The sequence below is a fragment of the Rattus norvegicus genome, chromosome 1, assembly GCF_021556685.1.
Source record: "Rattus norvegicus strain SHRSP/BbbUtx chromosome 1, alternate assembly SHRSP_T2T, whole genome shotgun sequence".
NCBI lineage: Eukaryota > Metazoa > Chordata > Mammalia > Rodentia > Muridae > Rattus > Rattus norvegicus.
The window spans coordinates 152,901,314-152,924,307 of record NC_141534.1 but is presented as its reverse complement, the minus strand read 5'-3'; the positions used below and the strand labels follow the sequence as shown (position 1 = coordinate 152,924,307).

The 22,994-nt window shown below is 36.3% G+C and overlaps 2 protein-coding genes across 4 annotated transcripts in view; one reads left to right on the top strand and one right to left on the bottom strand.

Annotated features, from left to right (window-relative positions):
* The window catches only part of Folh1 (folate hydrolase 1), a 104,134-nt gene extending 82,443 nt beyond the window's left edge, over positions 1 to 21,691 (top strand). Inside the window, exons 15-21 of one of the 3 annotated variants that reach the window (XM_087595357.1) lie at positions 560 to 650; positions 3,010 to 3,274; positions 4,532 to 4,613; positions 6,281 to 6,373; positions 8,334 to 8,982; positions 9,233 to 9,348; positions 20,106 to 21,691. In XM_087595357.1, the coding sequence (XP_087451483.1) occupies positions 560 to 650; positions 3,010 to 3,274; positions 4,532 to 4,613; positions 6,281 to 6,373; positions 8,334 to 8,523 (721 nt within the window). In that variant the 3' untranslated portion in view covers positions 8,524 to 8,982; positions 9,233 to 9,348; positions 20,106 to 21,691. 3 annotated transcript variants of the gene reach the window in all.
* A 36-nt stretch (positions 21,692 to 21,727) lies between these two features.
* Positions 21,728 to 22,666, bottom strand: Or14c39 (olfactory receptor family 14 subfamily C member 39). The gene is given in 1 exon segment (NM_001000689.1): positions 21,728 to 22,666. A coding segment is annotated over 1 exon segment (939 nt).
* Between the last annotated feature and the right edge of the window lie 328 nt (positions 22,667 to 22,994).

Genomic DNA, 22,994 nt, shown 5'->3' with positions numbered 1-22,994 from the left:
TTAGGATACCTTATATTTGTACATGATGCATGTAAATGGTCACAATGAAGGAAATGGAACACAATTTCTGTCAAACATTTATCACATGTCAGTCTATTGCTATTCTTTTTCCTGGATGAGTGCATTAGTTTGTCTACTCTGATAACATATAACTATGATTAGTGGCTGTATCTTTACATGCAAGAGAAGGGAAATAAATATCTCATTATTTTGTAGAGGTAGAATTCTAGTATGTATATATTATAATGATCTGACAAGATTTTTATCCTAATCTATTAATGGCTCTTCCTATTCAGTAGTTTCTACAACAGAGATGAAGCAAATATTTTGAGCAAAAGCATTAAAAATGTTTTCCAACCTCTGAAATCTTTAAATAGATTGTGATTTATGAAAGAGCCCCTCCATAGCATAGCACATTTTTCAGTACCAGAGAAAATTTCAACTGTACATCTAATGCTCTCATATTTGAAATAATATAACTAGGATTTAGTAATTAACCTTTGCTCTTTATAGAATGAACGGAGTACTCTGAACTAATTACATTAACTTTGTCTTTTAGGATTAGCAAGCTGGGGTCTGGCAATGATTTTGAAGTGTTTTTCCAAAGACTTGGAATTGCTTCAGGCAGAGCCCGGTATACTAAAAATTGGGTGAGTTTAAATTAGAGAATCCTTACAAATTAAATGTGGGTTTATTTTAACCAAATTAATTAGTTTTACTTCAAGAAATATCTTGGCGTTAGAGGAAGTGGTGGACTGAAAAGACATATAGAGATGTCTTCCTGGTTGGTTGTCCTGCCTTTGTTACCCTGACACTATTCACACTCCAGTTGCACTCAGACTGCTGTCAGTAGACCCTTTACAATGTTTTTTCTTAAATCGCCAGTTCTCAAGCTGTGTTTCCTGATCCCTTGCAGGTCAAATGACTCTTTCACAGGGGTCACCTATCAGATTCTTCTTATGATCCATGACATTATGATCCATAACAATAACAAAGTTAAAGTTATAAAGTAGCAACAAAAAAAAGTTTTATGATTTGGGGTCCCCACAACAAAAGGGACTGTATTTAAGGGTTGAAGCATTAGGAAGGTTGAGAAACTGCCTTAAATGCATTCTGTTTTATTCATTTGGTTCGTCAGTATTTATTTCATTGTTTAAATTCCTGAGAATTATGTTGGCCTCATCTGTCCTCTCTTGCACTCCAAATTCATCAAAACCAACCAGACATGACAATATTTGGAGTTTTGTCTGTTATTGTAGCTCAGATTGTCAAATAAATAAAAATTCACTGAATAAAAATTGATATACTACAACAAAACCCTAAATCATCTTCAATTTCTTTCATTTTGTGATTGATAAATCTTTAGTAAATTTTAAAAATGTGTTCTTTTTAAAATCAGAATTAATTCTGTTAAAGTTTCTTCCTAGCAATTTATGAATCTTATGTTGAAGCACCCATGTTTTGTTTTACAGTGAGTTTTTTTTCTTTAATTTTTTTTCTAATTTCAATCAAGTTTTAGTTTCTAATTTATAAGTGATATCTTAAACATGTACTTTTGTTTTTCAGATATATGTTATTAAGAAAAAAGCAACAGTTATTGTCTTACTTATGTTTATCAATGCTGCGATAAAATACTATGACCAAGGCAGCTTGGGAAGGAAAGTTTTATTAGGGTCATACTTTCAAGTCACTGGTCACTTTCACAGGAACTCAGGGAATAAACCTATAGACACGGAGTTGATGAAGAATCTATGGAGGAGTGCTGCTTAATGGCTTGCTTTTTCTGCCTTGCTTAGACTGCTTTATTATAGAACATAGGATTACCAGCCAAAAATAACACCACACATAATAATTTCAGTACTTCCTCTATCAATCAATAGTTAATAAAAGGCTCTAAAGGCTTGTTTACAGACTGATATTATGGAGGCATTATCTCAATTGACGTTCCCTCCTCTCAGATAATTTCAGCTTGTGTCAATTGACATAAACTAAGCCAGCACAATTATTAAATTGATTATTCAATTTATTCAAAATGATTTAATGGAAGAATATAGTCTACGGGAAAAAGATTGGACCCAATTATACATTTCCATTGTGCTTAAATCCTAAAGTCAGATGGGAATATTCAGACAACAGTGAATCTTTGGATGTGTTTTCTCTAGATCAAGTTACTTGCCCCCAGCCAGGGATCTTTGGGGGATAAAATGTTGTGTGGGGTTTCATGAGAAGGGGGTTGATGAGAATATATACATTTGATGTAGATGAAACTAAACCAACCAAAATCTATGGGGTTGCCAAATGTCCTTGGCAACCAGTCTTGAATTCCGAATTAAGCTCATCTATCATTAATAATATCCAAGTCTCTGTCTCTTCAAAATTATACTAAATAAAGTGTTATTTGTATCAGCAATGAAAGAACATAATGAGAAAAAAATGAAGACACAATGTCAGCAGTTCACTGTGAGAAAAGTTCTTTATTTCCCCATGTGCAGTTCCCTTGTTCCTGTTTGAGCATCACTTCTCTCTCCTTAGAAAGATCCCAGGTTAACTACCGGGGTCCTCCCTGCTTGTTTTCTCCACTGTTCATCATGCTGCCTCTCAGAGTTTCTCTGTGGGATTTCAGTGATACATGATTCTACTCTATCATATTCCTTCACTGGTGTTTAATAATTCCCAACTCTCTCCTTAAAGAATTTATTTTCTAGTGCAGCACTGCACAGTCCTTTCTTTGGCCTCTCAACAAATTTCCACATCTCTGACATTTTGGTTGACAACTGTCTGGGGTGTTTCCCAAGGAATGTTTCTTATATTGGTTTTGCACCATGTGTGCGTGCGGATTCAGCTGTTCATGCCTAGAGTAGTCTTTTTCTAAGTTTTCAAAAATCTAAGTTTACATGAACCCTGTCTGTCAGTTTTAAAACCACCTTAATAACATAACAGTAAATATCATGCTATAGGGTTGGTTATAAGCTATCATAAAGATATGCATTTTGTTCTTTTTCCTCCTAGAAAAACAACAAAGTCAGCAGCTATCCTCTCTATCACAGTGTCTATGAAACATACGAATTGGTAGAAAAATTCTATGATCCGACATTTAAATATCACCTCACTGTGGCCCAGGTTCGAGGAGCAATGGTATTTGAATTGGCCAATTCTATAGTGCTTCCCTTTGACTGCCAAAGTTATGCTGTAGCTCTGAAGAAACATGCTGAGACTATCTACAACATTTCAATGAATCATCCACAGGAGATGAAGGCGTACATGATATCATTTGGTATGTTGCAATATGCCTTTCAAATTCACACCTGTGTTTTTTAAACATTTCTCATTGGTACTTCTATTATACTAGATCAGATAGTCTTTTTCTCCTGAGATATGTTCTTCATCTCACAGATGTTCAAAAATATATAACTACTTCAAAAGAGATTTCTATATTGTTTCCCATCAGTATCTACAAAGAGAGTGTTAGAATCACCAGAGTTTTGTTTCTTTTACTGAAATGAGATTGCACATCTCACACTGGCCAGTATTAAACCCCAACTGGAGTGATCATCTTGTTTTGGTTTCCTGAGTGCTGAGACTGCAGATCTTGCCACCTTACCTACCTTTGAAACTATGTTTGTAGGGTTCTGGGTCTGCTCTGGCAGAATGTGGGAGGTTGACCCAGCTTACACCACACTGTGACCAGGCAGGTGTTGGGCTGTACGGAAGCCCCAGGACACCGCTCTGTGGTTGGGTAAGCACAATCTAAGGCAGAGAGCAGGAGCTGGCTCAGGGGTTGCTGGGCCTTCAAGGAGGCCAGGGCCATCTGATTTTTAGGCTCTTGGACATCCATGTGCCACTGGTTGCTGTAGAGGAGCTGAGAATAGAGTGGGGGTCCATGGGTTTGGATTTAGCCTAGTGCCAAGGGGAAAAGTGGAGAACTCCAACTAGTTCTGTGGGGAGAGACCTTGCCTTGACCTTTGCAGTCTTGGGCTAGGTCTTGGTTGTGGTGGTGGTTGGGAGCACAGAGAGGCCTTCTATGGGAGATTACACAGTGGCTATATAGGCCAAGGTCTTGTCTGTGGCATCCTATGGAGGATCCTGATAAAAAGCGGCAGTCCATGGTTTTAAGGTATTTATTATTATGGTGAAACTTAGATGTGCAAAACCATACCCCAATTCTCACGGTGGAACTGAGGTTAAATTCCTTTTGCAGGGAGAAGTGTCTGGGAAGGAAAGTTTATTGGCAAAGCCGTCTAGGCCTTTATGTACCTCATTAAAATGGAGATCTGCCTTGAGTCTATGTGACCTGTAGTCATGTCGCCTACCTGTCCAGGGGCTTGGGGAGTTGCCCTTACATAACTGATGACCAATCTGGGGGGGAAAGGGGGGTGGTGACAGGGGCCTGGTGCCTGGAAACAGGCGAAGCACCTACTGTCCCTTCAGATTTTCTGGAGATTCAAGCCTTAGCTCAACCGGGCACTAAGTTACCTTTCACAGTCCCACACATGTTCTTAAAATATTTTGTTAATTTGGATTTCCATTTCAGATTCGCTGTTTTCTGCAGTAAATAATTTTACAGATGTTGCATCCAAGTTCAATCAGAGACTGCAAGACTTAGACAAGAGCAAGTATGTACTAAATCAATCAATCAAAATATATAATTATATGTGTAAATATGTATAAAATATCACTAACTCATTCTCATTGCTGAAATACCTTTGGGAATTGTGTTATATTTCCGTATTCATTCTAATGCATCCTGTTCAGATTTCATTTCGGAAGTGAAGTGCCACTAGATGGCAGTCTCTCCTCTCTGCCAGATTAGAAGATACAATTTAGCAACCTTAGTATTGGCTCAAATAAGTTTTGGTTTCACTCCTGAGCATCATTCTCCATCTGTATTCCTTTATTCCTGGAGGGTGCTTCTCAACTTCTATTGGAAGTCATTATGCCTACACACAGACCATCCTCTCTACCTCCATAAGAAGAATTTGAAAATGTTACAATATTGACCCAGTTTCATCGCAAAAATATAGACTGGCAAATTGACCCTTAGTTTGCAAAATGAAGTTATAACATTGAGTAATGTATAGGGTTGCTCTAAATTTAAAACAATATAAAATCATTCACAAGAGTAAGGGACTCTTTTATGTTATTGTCATTTAAAGTAATATAAATGAGAATAGAGATGAATTAATAAATAAAATAATATTATTTATTAAGTTGATAATTTTTACTAATTGTATCATGGCATAGTTGTAGTACTAAATTCAGTTGAGCTAACCAAGTTTTGTTGATGAATATTTAGTTGCATTGATTCATTCTTATTTACAATTACAATGTCCCCCTTAACAACATACTGGCCCTTAACAATTTGAAATCTGGAAGAATTTTTGCTCCATGATATTTGAATGCTGATAAAATATAAAATATAGATGATATATTTGACAAATTCTTGTCTAAGCAGAAAGAATATTATACCATGTCATTAGAAATTTATAGATTCTCCATCTTTTCAATTTTGATGAGGATCTCTAATCTAGACAATAATTATAAACCCAGGCTGATCATGTCTCATTTTTGTATGTGTTAACGTTAGTATCGTATTTTCCCATCAGTATGTTACTGTTCTATAGTTCATGTTTTAGTTGAATAATATTTTACTGGATTCCTGACATATGGCAAATATACATGCTGATATTCACTTTTAATGTATTACTTTAGGTTTTTTTGAGATTATAATATAATTACATCATCTCTACATTAACCTCCCTTCAAAGTTTCCATACTCCTTTTGCTCATTTTAGAAATCAGAACTTCATTTTCCCCTAAAGTTGTTATAATATTTCTAAATTCATAAGTACAACATGTTCAACACTATATATTCCTATAACATTACTGATATTCCTTTTCCCCTGAGTTTATTTATTCATTCACTTTACATCCCAAACATAACCTACCAATTCCCAGTCCTCTCCCTTGCAAGTACCCTCCTCCACTACCCCTTCCCTTCATCTCTGAGAAGGGGAAGTCCTCCTTGGTTACCTGTTAGACATCGGGTGCCTTTGGTGTTTTAAAAATTAAGAGACCTCACTTTTTCAATAATATTTGTTATAAATATTAATAAATATATAAATACATTATGTTCAGTTTCTATAATGTTACTGATTTTCTTAATTTGCATGGTATGATGTTTTAAAATTCACCAGTGAGGTTTATTTTGTTGCAATCTTTTACTTTGTCAGGCAGTATTCATATCTTTATGAAGGTATAACTTTATTAATTTCCCTTTCAGCCCCATATTACTGAGAATTTTGAATGATCAGCTAATGTATCTGGAACGTGCATTCATTGATCCTTTAGGATTACCAGGAAGGCCTTTCTACAGGTAAGAAACGATGATTCTGTACTCTAATAACAGTTTAAAGCTGTTTTAGAGTGTATAAAAATATTTTAGTACGTTTATTTTTAATATTCAAACTATTTTAGTGACATAAACTCACTATGCGTAGAGTTTATTTAGAATTATGTTATACATAAACGTTTTATTTGGGAGATACCATACTTTGTCCTTCCTAGCCTCATTCGTAAACCTCTCAGTATGTTGTCCTTTGTCCCAGTCCTACTACCATCATTTATTCCTCCAGTGTCCCATCTGATATTTATGGGTATTTTAGGATTCTAGAAAATACAAGTTAGAGAAATATGTATTCTTCTGTGTATTGCTTATTTTATTTATTATTATGACTTCTAGTTGCATCCATTTTTAAGCAACAGTGTAACTTCATTCTTCTTTGTTGTTGAATAAAATTGCATTGTTCACATATACCATCTTCTTTTGCATTAATTCATTGACTGATATCTAGTGTGGTTCCACAATTGCCTTCAATTAATAGAGCTACAATAAGCAGACTTATATAGTTATCTCTGCCATATGTGGAGAGCTCTACAGGCATGCATCCAGAAGGGATGTAGCTGTACCCTATGGTAGTTCTATTCATAGATTTCTTGAAATACCTTCATATTGATTCCCATAGTAAGTAGACTAAATGCTCCAATACTACTACTGTATACATTTCGCTCATCTCCATACATCCTCACCAGCATTTGTTCTTGTTATTTACTGGAGAGAGACAGAATTCCAAGCTGGTTTTATTAAAATTTCCCCAATTAGAAAAATGCTGAACATTGTTTTATGTTTATTGGGTATTTGGTCTTCATCCTGTGAAAAGTGTAATTTTATTTCATTTGCCAGGGTTTGGATGTTTAATAGATGTATAATTTGTATATTCTAGATTTCAATGCTCTGACAGGTGTTTAACTAGTAAAGATTTTTCTCAAATTTCATTGGCATTCTTTTCATTTGATTGCTTCCTAGAACTGTTAAAATTTCATTAAATCAATTTTGATAATTCTTGGTACTATTTTCTAGCTATTGGAGTCCTTTTCCAAAAGTCCTTGTCTATATCAATATCCATATCTTGAAATACTCTCCATATTTTATAGCAATATTAGAGTTTTAGGTCATATGGTCCTTTATTGATTATGAAATTGATTATTCCACTCAGTGAGATATAGTTATAATTGTATTCATTTATCTAGTTTACACAGCACCACTTTTTGAAAAGGCATTTTTTTCTCAATGAAATATTTTGACATCTTTGTAAATGTGAAGGCCTGTTTCTAGGTCACCTCTTCTATTTTCATGTACACATAAGTTGTTTTGTATCATATTCTCTTTTTGTACAAGGCTCCACAGTGTGTCTTAAAATCAAGTTTTGTGATACCTGCAGACTTATTCCTTTTCTTCTAAATCATTTATATTCTTTGGAATAAGTTTATGGGTGCAATGTGTGAAAGTTTGGGGATAAAATCATAAAATAGTGTAAGCAGACTTTATTGAGCCCCATTTGTTAAGAGTTAGGATGACTAAAGAAATAGAGAATAGGTATTCATCTTGCCAATTTCAGAGGAGTAGAAAGATACTACTAGAAACTGGGCCAGGGATCTTTGTGCTTTATTCTAATAAAGCATATTTAAAAGTAGCTCTCTTAATGATGCTAAGCTATTGGTTTTCAATCTGTAGGTCAGTGACTCCTTTAGGGGTCACATATCAGTTCCTATTAACTGCCCTTACTGTTATTTTTCTAGATCTAAACCACATTCAGTCATTCATTAAAGCAAACAGTATGTGTAGTAATGTTCTGAGAGATTATTGCATTTCAAGTTCAGGTAACAAATGACTTATGAAGACAGAAAACTGGAAGTGTTGCATTCATGTATAATGTCTTTCTTCTTTTGTATGTTGCTTATGCAATTAATGGACAGGGATTTTTTTTTATCAACAGGCATATCATCTATGCTCCAAGCAGCCACAACAAGTATGCAGGAGAATCATTCCCAGGGATTTATGATGCCCTTTTTGATATTAATAACAAAGTCGACACTTCTAAGGCCTGGAGAGAAGTGAAGAGACAGATTTCTATTGCAGCCTTCACAGTGCAAGCTGCAGCAGAGACTCTGAGAGAAGTAGACTAAGCAGTCTTTACAGAATTCATAAAAAACTGATTTGTGGATCAAAAGACAAAAGTGAATAATTTCATAATGACTTATAATTTTGGCATGTATTACTAAAATTTAAAATTCAATAGGTATTAAAACTAATGTAAACAGCCTAATAAAATGACACATTTGACAGTATTAGATAATTATCCGAAATCTAATACACCCTTCCCAAATCTACCCTGTAGTTTTACTTCATTATGGAATACATCTTGGATAGTTCACAATTCTGCTCTACCTGGGGGCCTATATGCTCTCTGGTCACCAAAGGCTGGGAGGATCATTATAGTCACCCTAGCAGACGAGTTCTAATTTATTCTCTCTTCTTGTAAACCTAATTCCTCTTTATTGAAAAGTTTAAGTATATAGGCCAAGGTCTTGTCTGTGGCTCCCTATGGAGGATCCTGATAAAAAGCGGCAGTCCATGGTTTTAAGGTATTTATGATCTAAAACTCTATAAATTGTAAAAGTACAACTACTAATTAACATCTATAGTCTCAGTAACTGAACTTCTGAACAAATGCATTATTTATATGAAATATAATCATGGTCTTGAATTTTATGTTTATAATGTCTCTTTTTATATAGAATTACATGTGTTTTATATTCATTACATGTCTTGAAATATATGTAATTTTCTATTTTTCATTGTTATCTTCTATTTGCATTTGAGTTAATCTTGTAGGTACCAGATTTTGTGTGTCACCACATTTTCATGAGTAAACATCACATTTACTCAGGGTTGAACAAAAGAAAGGGATCACATAGTGTGATGGACAAGCAGAGACATCAGAAAGAATGGTAAGTTATATCAGCATTAGAAATTTGAATTGTTGCAGATTTCTCTAATAGACTGTCACAGAGTATATGAACAATATTCCAAGGTATGCCCCAAGCCCAGGAGTAGTTGGCTAATACAAAGAGACTCCATGTATTTGTTTTGTGTTTGTTTTTATTTTCATTTTCATTACTTTTCTAATTAATCCAGTTAAGTGCAACTGATATATATGTGTGTGTGTATATGTATATGTATATATATGTATATGTATGTATGTATATATATATGGGGTACGATATACATATATGTGTATATATACATTATTGATATATAAAGCATGTGTACCTATATTAAATGTATAAACTTAAGTATACATACACACCTATACTTATACATATATATACATATATATGCATGTGTGTGTATGTGTGTGTGTTGGGGGTGTGTATATTAGAGTAATTGTAATAACTTGACAGTATACTTAAAAGCTCTAGAACAACAACCAAAAAAGAATGAAATAATCCAATCTAGTGTTTAAATGAAATAGAAATAGAATAAAACAATGCAGATAACCAATTAAAGAGTTTATTGAGACAATCAGTAAGACTGGAAAACCTTCCTTAAAACACAAATTAAAATTCACACAATTAGACATGAAAAGTGAGGCATGACATAGAATATTAAGGAATTCCTGAGAATTATAAGGACATACTTTAAAAACCTGTATTTCACCAAACATAAACATTTAAGAGAAATGGAGAATTTTCATATTAGTTACCAATTACTGGAGTTAAATCAAGATCAGATAAGCAATTTAAATATATCAGTTCTCAATTTTTTATAAGGACAGAATCATTCTGATAACTAAACTACAGAAAGACTCAACAAAGAAAGGGAATTACAGACCAATTTCCTTTATGAACACAGATGCAATAATTCCAATAAAATAATTGCAAATTCAATATAGGAATACATAAAAAGGATCATCCAACATAATCAAATAAGCTTCATGCCAGAGGTGCAGGAATGCTTCAACATATGTAAACTAATAAATGAAAACTATCATATAAACAGACTGTAAAATAAAACCCACTTGATGATGATGTTAAATGTAGAAAAGGCTTTTCACAAAAGCCTATGCTCCCTCATGCTGAAAGTCAGGGATAAATGGACATCCCGGAACATACTAAAGGCAAGTTTTTTTGTTGTTTTTTTTTTTTTGTTTGTTGGTTTTTGGGGTTTTATTTTGTTGTTTTTTTTCTTACTGTTGTATATGAAACATTTAATTGGAGTTGGCTTACAGTTTCAGGGGGTGTGTCTATTAACATCATGGCAAAAAGCACAGCAGCATATACGCAGGCATGGTCCTGGAGGAGTTTTGTGTTCTTCATCATGAGCCTCAGGCAGCAAATGGAGACTGCCTTCTACACTGGGCATAGCTTGAGCATATAGGACCTCAAACTCAGCTCAAAATGACACACTTTCTCCAACAAGGGCATACCTCTTAAGAGTGCCACTCTTAATTAGCATACTTTGTTCCTCATAGAGGATTATATAAACTTTATTGTGCACACAGGGTTGACTTAATTATCACCAGGAATGTTTCACCAAATTGTACTGTGCTTAAATACCAAAATCAAACTACTCTGATCAGGGTGCAGAAACATGAATCACCACCAGTCATTTTGTCCTGTTGAACTGAACTGCATTCTTGCCTCCCATGGGTTGTTACCTTGTTGGTCTTAGAGACCCTTTTAACTTCTAGGACACATGTGTATAAGATCAAACAATGTTGACTTTTGTAGTTCCTGAACATATATGAGGGAACATTAGCTATGTTTTCAGACTTCAGATTCTACATGTTCCACTTGGGGTGTTTTTTGAACAATAAAAAGGCTTTGAGTTCAATCCCCAGTACTGCAGAACAAAGCAAAACATATAGAGGCTTCCGGTGCAGTTGGCTAATCCACTTTCAGACATCTCTTGTGCTTTGTATTATTACTTATTTATTTTTATTTTATTTTTAAAGGAATTATAAAAGGAATATATTTCTATTAATTTATTTTCCCTTATTTTAAAACAGGGAATTATTTATTTTTATTTACATTTCAAATGTTATTCCTGTTGTTGGTTTCTTGTCCATCAGCCCCCTAACTCCTCCCCCTCCACTTCTATAAGGGTGTTCACCTTCCTATCCCCCCCTTACCAATGCAGCTCCCAAATCCTGTACACTGGGGGGTCCAATTTGGGCAGGACTAAGGGCTTCTCCTTCCATTGATGCCCAACAAAGCCATCCTTTGCTACATATACAGTGGGAGCTATGGGTCAGTCCATGTATAGTCTTTGGGTTTAGTCACTGGAAATTCTGGTGGTTGGCATTGTTGTTCTTATGGGGTTGCAAGCCCTTTCAGCTTTTTCAGTCCATTCTCTAATTCCTCCAACGGGGGTACCGTTCTCAGTTCAATGGTTTGCTGCTGTCATTTGCCTCTGTATTTGACATGTTCTGGCTGTGTCTCTAAGGAGACATTTTATGCGGTTCCTGTCAGCATGCACTTCTTAGCTTCATCATTCTTATCTAGTTTTGGTTGCTGTATATGTATGGGCCACATGTGGGGCAGATTCTGAATGGCCATTCCTTCAGTCTCTGCTCTAAACTTTACCTCCCTATACTCTCCTATGTGTATTTTTGTTCCCCTTTTTAAGAAGGAGTGAAGCATCCACATGTTGGTCATCCTTCTTGAGTTTCACGTGGTTTGTGCATTGCACTTTGAGTAATTCAAGCTTTTGGGCTAATGTCTTCTTATCAGTGAGTACATACCATGTGTGTTTTTCTGTGATTGGGTTATCTCACTCAAGATGTTATTTTCTAGTTCCATTCATTTGCTTTTGAAGTCATTGTTTTTGATGGCTGAGTAGGAATCCATTATGTAGATATACCACATTTTCTGTATCATTTCCCTGTTGAGGGGCGTCTGGGTTCTTTCTAGCTTTTGACTATTATAAATAAGACTTCTATGAACATAGATGAGCATGTGTCTTTGTTATATGTTGGTGCATCTTTTGGGTATATGCCCAGGAGATGTATACATGAGTCCTCAGATAGTGCAATGTCCAATTTTCTGAGGAACATCCAGAACGATTTCCAGAGATGTTATAGCAGATTGCAATCCCACCAACAGTGGAGTATTCCTCTTTCTCCCCATCCTTGCCAACAACTGTTGTCACCAAAGTATTTGGTTTTAGTCATTCTAGGTGGTGTGTGATGGAATCTCAGGGTTGTTTTGATTTGCATTTCCCTGTAGACTAAGGATGTTGAGCATTTCTTTATGTGCTTCTCAGCCATTCTACATTCCTCAGCTGTGAATTATTTGTTTAGCTCTGTACACCATTTTTAATATGATTATTTTGCTCTCTCGAGACTAGCATCTTGAGTTCTTTGTATATTTTGGATTTTAGTCCTCTATCAGATATAGAATTGGTAAAGATCTTTTCCCAATCTGTTCATTGACGTTTTGTCCTAATGAAAGTGCCCTTTGTCTTACAGAAACCTTGCAGTTTTATCAGGTCTCGTTTCTCAATTCTTGATCTTAAAGCGTAAGTCATTTGTGTTTGTTCAGGAAAATTTCCACAGTGCCCATGTGTTAGAGACTCTTCCCTAGGTTTTTTTCAATTAGTTTAAGTGTATTTAGTTTGGTGTGAACATTCTTGGACTTAAGCTTTCTATAGGGCAATAAGAATGGATCAATTTGCATTCTTCTACATGCTGAACTTCAGTTGAACTACCACCATTTGTTGAAAATGCTCTTTTATCCATTGGATGGTTTTAGCTAATTGTCAAAGATCAAGTGATCATAGGTGTGTGGGTTCATTTCTGCATCTTCAATTCTATTCCACTGATCTATTTGCCTCTCTCTGTACCAATACCATACAGTTTTTATCACTATTGCTCGGTATACTGTTTGATGTCAGAGAACGTGATTCCCAGGAAATTTTTAATTGTTGAAAATAGTTTTAGCTATCCTGGCTTTTTTGTTATTCCAAATGAATTTGCAAATTGTTCTGTCAAACTATGAAGAATTGAATTGAAATTTTGAAGGGGATTGCATTGAATCTGTAGATTGCTTTTGGAAAATGGCAATTTTTACTATATTAATCATGCCAATCCATGAGCAAGAGAGTTCTTTCCATCTTCTGAGATCTTATTCAATTTATTTCCTCAGAGACATGATATTATTATGATACAGATCTTTTACTTGATTGGTTAAAGTCACACCAAGGTATTTTATACTATTTGGGACTATTATAAAGGGTGTCATTTCCCTAATTTCTTTTTCATCCTGTTTATCCTTTGAGTAGAGGAAGGCTAGTGATTTGTTTGAGTTAATTTTATACCCAGCCACTTGACTGAAGTTGTTTATCAGGCATAGTATTTCTCTGGTAGAACTTTTGGGGTCACTTAAGTACATTATCATATCATCTGCAAATAGTGATATTTTGACTTCTTCCTTTCCAATCTGTGTCCCTTTTACCTCCTTTTGTTGTGTGATTGCTCCGGCTAGGACTTTGAGAACTATATTGAATAAGTAGGGGTGAGTGGGCAGCCTTGTCTAGTCCACTATTTCAGTGGGATTGCTTCAAGTTTCTCTCCATTTAGTTTAATGATAGCTACTGTTTTGCAGTATATGGCTTTTACTATGCTTACATATGGGGCTTGAATTCCTGTTCTTTCCAGGACTTTTATCATGAAAGGGTAGTGAATTTTGTCAAATGCATTCTCAGCATCTAATGAAATGATCATGTGGTTCTTCTCTTTGAGTTTGTTTATATAGTGGATTACATTGAAGGATTTTTGTATATTACACCATCCATGCTTCCCTGGGATGAAACCTAATAGATCTTGATGAATGATTGTTTTGATGCATTCTGGGATACAGTTTGCAAGAATTTTATTGTGTATTTTTGCGTCGATATTCATAATAACAATAGAATAATTGTGGCTTCATAGAAGGAATTCGGTAGTGCTCCATCTGTTTCTATTTTGTGGGATAGTTTGGAAAGTATTGGTATGAGGTCTTCTATGAAGGTCTATGAAGCCACAATTAATCTTATACATAAACCACACAAAGACACAACAAAGAAAGAGAACTTCAGACCAATTTCCCTCATGAATATCGATGCAAAAAATAATAAAATTCTGGGAAACCAAATCCAAGAACACATCAAAATGATCTTCATCATGATCAAGTAGGCTTCATTGCAGGGCTGTTGGGATGGTTGAATATATGGAAACCCAGCAACATAATCCAATATATAAACAAACTGAAAGATAAAAATCACATGATCATTTTTAGATGCTGAGAAAGCATTTGACAATATTCAACACCCCTTCATGATAAAAGTCCTAGAAAGATCAGGAATTCAAGACCCGTGCCTAAACATAGTAAAATCAATATTTAGCAACCCAGTAGCTAACATCAAATTAAATCAAGAGAAATGTGAAACAATTATACTAGAATGAAGGACTAGACAAGGGTGCCCACTCTCTCCCTACTAATTCAATATTCTATTTGAGGCCCTAGGCAAAGCAACCAGACAATGGAAGGAGGTCAAAGGGATACAAATTGGAAAGAAGAAAGCATGGATGGAAAGATTTCCCATGCTCCTGGATTGGCAGAAATAATAGAGTAAAAATGTCCATTTTGCAAAAAGCAAAGTACAGATTCAATGCAATCCCCATCAAAACCCCTACTCAATTATTTATAGAGACAGGAAAAGCAATTTGCGAATTCATTTAAAACAAAAAACAAAAAAACAGGATAGCAAAAACTATACTAAACAACAAAAGAACTCTGAAAGAATCACCATTCCTGATCTCAAGTAGTATTAGAGAGCAATAGTGATTAAAAACTGTATGGTATCGGTACAGAGACAGGCAGATAGACCACTGGAACAGAATTGAAACCCCAAAAATGAACCTACACAACTATGGTAATTTCATCACTGACAAAGGTGCTAAAACCATCCAATGGAAAAAAGATAGCTTTTTCAACAAATGGTGCTGGTTCAACTGGAGTTCAGCATGTAGAAGTGTACAAATCATCCCATTCAAATCACCCTGTACAAAGCTTAAGTCCAAGTAGATCAAGGACTTCCACATCAAACCAGATACAATCAAACTAATAGAAAAAAAAGTGGGGTAGAGTCTCGAGCACATGGGTACTGGGGAAAATGTCCTGAACAAAGCAGCACTAAGATCAAATATGGACCAACAGGCCCTCATAAAACTACAAGGCTTCCGCAAGACAAAGGACACTGTCATTAGGACAAAACAGGAATCAACAGATTGGGAAAAGGTCTCCAGAAGCAAAATACCCTTATTTAAAACTGTTTACAGATCTAAACAAAAAATTCTCAGCTGAGGAATATCGAATGGCAGAAAAACACCTAAGGAAATGTTCAACATCCTTAGTCCTCAGGGAAATGCAAATCCAAACAAACCTGAAATCCACCTCAAACCAGTAAGAATGGCTAAGATAAAAAAAAAAAAAAAACTCAGCTAAGAACAGCTGCTGGCCAGGATGTGGAGAAAGAGTAACACTCCTCCATTTTTGCTTGGACTACACACTGATACAACCACTCTGGAAATCAGTCTGGAGGTCTCAGAAAATTGGACATTGAACTACCTGAGGACCCAGCTATACCACTCCTGGACATATACCCAAAAGGTACTCCAACCCAGAACAAAGACACATGCTCCACTATGTTCTTACAACCTTGTTTATAATAGCCAGAATCTGGAAAGAAACCAGATGCCCTTCAAGAGAGGAATGCTTTCAAAAAAATGTGGTACATCTACACAATGGAATACTACTTAGCAATCAAAAACAATGACTTCACGAAATTCTTAGGCAAATGGAATGTACCAGAAAATGTCTTCCTGAATGAGATAATCCGATCACAGAAAAATACACATGGTATGCATTCATCGATAAGTAGATATTAGCCCTAACTCTCGAATTTCACAAGTTGCAATCCATAGACCACATGAAGCTCAAAAAGAAGGATGACCAAAAGAGGATGTTTCACTCCTTCTTAAAAGGAGGAAACAAAAATATCCATAGGAGGGGATATGGAGGCAAAGTTTAGAGCAGAGACTGAAGGAATGGCCATTTAGAGCCTGCCCCACATGTGGTTCATATATGTAAAGCCACCAAAACTAGATAAGATTGATAAAGCTGAAGTGCATGCTGAAAGGGACTGGATATAGATCTCTCCCGAGAGACACACCAGAATATGTCAAATACAGAAATGAATGCTAGAAGCAAACAACTGAACTGAGAATGGAACCCCCTTTGGGGAATTAAATATAGCATTGAAAGAGCTGAAGGGGCTTGGAACACCATAAGAACAACAATGCCAACAACCAGAGCCTCCAGGGTCTAAACCACTATTCAAAGACTAAACATGACTTACCCATCACTTCAACTGCATATGTAGCAAAGGATGCCCTTGCTGGAGAAGGAGCATCATCAATAGAAGGAGAAGTCCTTGGTCCTGCCAAGTTTGGAGTTACAGTGAAGGGAATTTATGGGGGTGGTTGGATGGAGAGTGGAACACCTTTATAGAAGAAGGAGAGTACAAAAGGGCAGGGGACTTATGGGCAGGAAACCAGTAAGGGAATACTATTCAAAATGTAAATAAAGAAATATCCAATAAAGAATTTTAAAAACAGTTATGATAAATCATGATCAAGGAGGCTTCATTCAAGGGATGCAGGGATGGTTCAATATATGGAAATCAATCAACATAGTACGCTACATCAAAAATCTCAACAAAAATAACCACATGATCATTTCCTTAGACATTGAAAAAGCACTTGCAAAATTCAAAACCCCTTCATGACAAAAGTCCTTTAAAGATCAGCAATTTAAGGCCCATATTTGAACATAGTAAAAGCAGTATACACCTAACCAGTAGTCAACAGTAAACTAAATTGAGAGAATCTTGACGCAATTCCACTAAAATCAGGGACTAGAGAAGGCTGCCCACCCTCTCCCTACTTATTCAATATAGTACTTGAAGTTCTAGCCAGAGCAATCTGACGATGAAAGTAAGTAAAAGGGATACAAATTGGATAGGAAGAAGTCAAAATGTCACTATTTGCAGATGATGTGTAATATACTCAAGTGACCCCAAAAGTTCTACCAGAGAACTACTAAGCCAGATAAATACCGTCAGCAAAGTAGCTGGTTTTAAAATTAACTCAAACAAATATTTAGTATCCTTTCTCTACTCAAAGGATAAACAGGCTGACAAAGAAATTAGGGAAATGACACCCATCAAAATAGTCACAAATAACATAAAATAACTCTGTGACTCTAACCAAGCAAGTGAAAGATCTGTATGACAAGAACGTCAATTCTTTGAAGAAAGAAATTGAAGAAGATCTCAGAATATGGAAAGATCTCCCATGCTCATGGGTTGGCAGAATTAATATAATAAAAATGTCTATCTTGTAAAAAGCAATCTACAGAATCAGTGCAGTCCCCATCAAAATTCCAACTCAATTCTTCATCGAAACAGAAACAATAATTTTGAAATTCATTTAGAAAAACAAAAAAATATTTTAGCAATACCTATTCTGAATAATAAAAGAATTTCTGGGGGAATCACCATATCTGAACTCAAACTGTATAATTGAGCAATAGTGATAAAAACTGTTTGGTATTGGTCCAGAGATAGGCAGGTAAATCAGTGGGATAGAATTGAAGGCCCAGAAATGAACCCACACACCTATGGTCACTTGATCTTTGATAAAGGAGCTAAAATCATCCAATGGAAAAAGGATAGCATTTTCAGCCAATGGTGCTGGTTTAACTGGAGGTTAACATGCAGAAGAGTGCAAATTGACCCATTTTCATAGCCCTGTACAAAGCTTAAGTCCAAGTAGATCACAGACCTCACATCAAACCAGATACACTCAAACTAATAGAAAAAAATGGGGAAAAGTCTTGAACACATTGCCACTGGGGAAAATTTCCTGAACAAAACACCAGTGGCTTATGCTCTAAGACCAAAAATTGACAAATTGGGTCTCATAGAACAACAACGCATCTGCAAGGCAAAAGACACTTTCATTAGGACAAAATGGCAATGCACAGATTGGGAAAAGATCTTTAACAATCCTACATCTGATAGAGTGCTAATATCCAAAATATAGAAAGAACTCAAGAAGTTAGACTCCACAGAGCCAAATAACTCTATGAAAACTGGGGTACAGAGCTAAAAAAATTCTCAGCTGAGGAATATTCAATGACTGAGAAGGACCTAAAGAAACATTCAACTTCCTCAGTGATCAGGGAAATGCAAATCAAAATAACCCTTAGTTCCACCTCACACATGTCAGAATGGCTGAGGTCAAAACTCAGGTGATACCAGACATTGGCAAGGATGTGGAGAAAAGGAACACTTCTCCATTGTTGGTGGGATTGCAAACTGGTACAACCTCTGCAAATCAGTCTAGAGTTTCCTCAACAAATTGGGCATTGTACTAACTGAGAACACAACAATACCTCTTCTGGGCATATTCCCAAAAAATGCTTCAACATACATCAAAGACACATGCTCCACTAATGTTCATAGCAGCCTTATTTATAAGAGCCAGAAGATGGAAGAACACAGATGCCCTTCAACAGAGGAATGGATACAGAAAATTGTGGTATATCTATGCAGTAAAGTACTACTCAGCTATCAAAAACAATGACTTCATGAAATTCACAGGCAAATGGATTGAACTAGAAAATATCATTCTGAGTGATATAACCCAATCCAGAAAACCACACATAGTATGCATTCACTGATAAGTGAATATTAGCCCAAAATCTCGAATTACCCAAGATGCAGTCTGCAGACCACAGGAAGCTCAAGAAGAGTGACTAAAGTGTGGATCCTTCACTCCTTCTTAAAAGAGGGAACAAAAACATTCATCAGAGGGCATATGGAGACAAAGGATGGATCAGAGCCTTTCAGAGATTGCTCTTCATGGGTATAAAACCCATACATATACACCCACAAAAACTAGATAATATTGATGAGGCTAAGGAGTGCATGTTGACAGGAATGGGATATAGCTTTCTCCTGAGAGGCACAGCCTAAGCATGTCAAATACAGAGATAAATGCTAGCTGCAAAACATTCAATTGAGAAAGAGTCCCTGTTGGAGGAATTAGGTGAAGGATTGAATGAGATGAAGGGGCTTTCAATGACAATACCGACCAATCAGAGCTCCCAGGGACTAAACCACTACCCAAAGACACAGACATATTTATGGTTCCAGATTCATCTAAAACAGAGGACAGCCTTGTTGGGAACCAATGGAAGGAGAATCCTTTGGTACTGCTATGCTGAACCTGAGACTTGATGGCCCCACAAGTGATTACAAATAGTATCCATCTAAAATTTTTAAATTAAATTAAATTTGAAAACTTAGCAACATTACGGCTCTTAATGACAATTCACTATAGTCATAAATTAGTGCCTTGCTCAGACATCATCACAGAAACTTCCCCTTGCAGCAGACAAGAACAAATACAAAGACCCACAGCCAGATAGTATTAAAAGATCGAGAGACCTTGGAACAATCATCTCTAAATGGAGATGCCTACATCAAATCTTTCTCATCTGAGATCAGCAAGCATGGTGGGATAGGAAGCAGTAGTAATATTTGAGGCAGAGATGATAGAGGATACTAAGAAAATGAAATTTCCATTTTTCTTTTACAGACTATATGAATCTCAAGAAAATAAAGACCAAAGTGTGAATGTTTCAGTACTTCTTAGAAGGGGGAACAAAATACTCACAGGAGGAAATACAGAGACAAAGTGTGGAGCAGAGACTGAAGGAAATGCCATCAAGAGACTGCTATACATGGGGATCCATCCCACATGATGTCACCAATCCCAGTCACTATTGGGGATGCCAGTAGATGTGTGCTGATAGAAGCCTGATATAGTTGTCTCCTGAGAGGCTCTGCTAGACCCTGATAAATATAGAGGCAGATGCTCGTAGTCAACCATTGAACTGAGAACAGGGTCCCTAATGCAGGAGTTAGAGAAAGAACTAAAGTAACTGAGGGGTTTTTTAATCCCATAGGAGGAGCCACAATATCAACCAACCAGACACCCCAGAGCTACCAGGGACTAAACTACCAACCAACAAGAACACATGGAACAGCCCATGACTCCAGCCACATATGTAGCAGAGGGTGGCCTTGTCAACCATAAATGGAAGGAGTAGAGGCCCTTGGAACTGGGAATCCTCCATGCCCCAATGTAGGAAAATTCCAGGGCAGGGGGGCAGAAGGGTTTGTTGGTGGGGAGTACTCTCTTGGAAGCAGGGGGTGAGGGGATGGGATAGTGGGATTCTAGAAGGGAAACCTCAAAGGGGGGTAATATTTGAAATGGAGATGAAGAAAAATATCCAACAAAAAATGAACAAAACAAAATCTACCACTATGGAAATCAGTCTGGCGTTTACTCAGAAAATTGGACATAGTACTACCTAAGGATCCAGCTATACCACTCCTGGCATATACCCAAAAGATCCTCCCACATGTTACAAGGACACTTGCTCCACTATGTTCATAGCAGCTTTATTTATAATAGCCAGAAGCTGGAAAGAACCCATATGCCCTACAATAGAGGAATGGATATGGAACATGTGGTAATTTTACACAATGGAGTACTATACAGCTATTAAAAATAATGATTTCATGAAATTCTTAGGCATATGGATGGAACTAGAGTATATCATGTTAAGTGAGGTAACCACATCATAAAAGAGCGCACATGATATGCACTCACTGATAAGTGGGTATTAACCCAAAGTTTTCCAAATTATCATTATACATATAGTAATTTCCAGAAACATAGCCACATGCATGAGGATTAATGGATCTAAGGAGATGTGGTCCTAGAGTTGAAATGAGAAGTGGACAAATGCCCCTATTTCTAACCCAGACAAAATGTCTCTAATTGGTAAGCACTTTAAAGTCTCCCTCTAAGGGAGACCACTGGGTAAATAAATTAAAATTAAGGGTCGTCTGCATGCCCACCAGTAGATGGTCAAGAGAAAACAAACTGAAGGGTATTAAAGGTTATTGCCACAGAATTTGTCATGAAGGGTTTTTCTCTTTTTTCTTTAATCTTATTTTTCAATTTTTATTATGTATATATGGGAGGACATGGATGGGGGATAAGAATGAGAGAGCAGGTGAGGAAGGGGAAACTAGGATGAGTAGAAGGAGAGGAAATTATAAGCAGTATATATAATGTAAAAAAGAATCTCTTCAATAAAAGGTTTAAAAATGTTTTGATGTGTGTACATTTGTATGTCCATGTTTTCTTTATTTTATGCAACTATGAATAAATCTGAATCTTACTTTCTTCACAGCATCCTTTATCTGTTTGTTTCTAAGACTATAGATAATAGGGTTTAAGAATGGAGGAACAATGGTATAAAATAAAGAAAGAGTCATATCCTCAACCATTTCTGAGGTTGATGGAGGTCTTAGATATACATAGGCACCAGAACTAAGAAACACAGACACCACAATGATGTGAGGGACACAAGTGGAAAAGGCTTTCCCTCGATCTCCTTTGACAGGAACCCTCAATACAGCTGATATTATGCGAACATATGATATAGCAATGAAGGTAAAACAGCTACCACTGAGCCCAATGGCAGACAGAAGAAGTAAGAGTATGTTGTTAAAGGTGTCAGAGCAAGAAAGTCTCAGCAAAGAGGGGATATCACAGAAGAACTGAGGGACTACATTAGAGTGACAAAAAGACAGCTGGAAGGTTTTGAATGTGTGGACACTTGCAAGAACAAGAGAACTAAATAGGGAAGCCAGTGTCATCTGAACACAGAACTGATGGTTCATAATCATAGGGTAGAGGAGAGGCTTACAGATGGCCACATAGCGGTCCTGGGACATAATGGTGAGAAACTGAATCTCTACACATGCACAAAAGAAGACCACAAAGATCTGTGCTGCACAGCCAGCCACAGAAATGTTCCTGTGATCAGTGAGAGAGTTGATACAAGCATTGGGTACAGTGACAGAAATGTAGCCTATGTCTAAAAAGGACAGATTCCTGAGGAAGAAGTACATGGGTGTATTCAGGCTTTGGTCAACTATAGTAGCAATGATGATGGTAAGGTTCCCTAACAGACTGCCCAGGTACACCAACAGGAACAGCACACTGAGTAGGATCCTCAGCTCGCAAGTCTCAGCAAAAAAATCTAGTAGGAATTCAGTCACCACAGTGGAGTTGGCCATAGTCTCAAAGTACAGGTTTGTCTGAAAGAGAAAAGCAACAACTGAGAACAACTTAGTTGATAGATCACTAGCATTTCTCTTGAAATTGTTCATTTTTGTTCTCTTAAACTGACCTTTATGTGTGAAAAATCAAGTATTTTTTCTTTGGCTTTCATATGTTTCTATTATGATTAATTGTTAATATACATATATGTGGCTGTCTGTCTGGTATGATGTTATGCATTTTGAAATAGTTTGCATAATAATAGCTGTCTCATGAGTGCTATAATCTTAATAAATATTAATTTGTTTAATACAAAGTTATATAATACTGTAAGTTTTTCTTCAA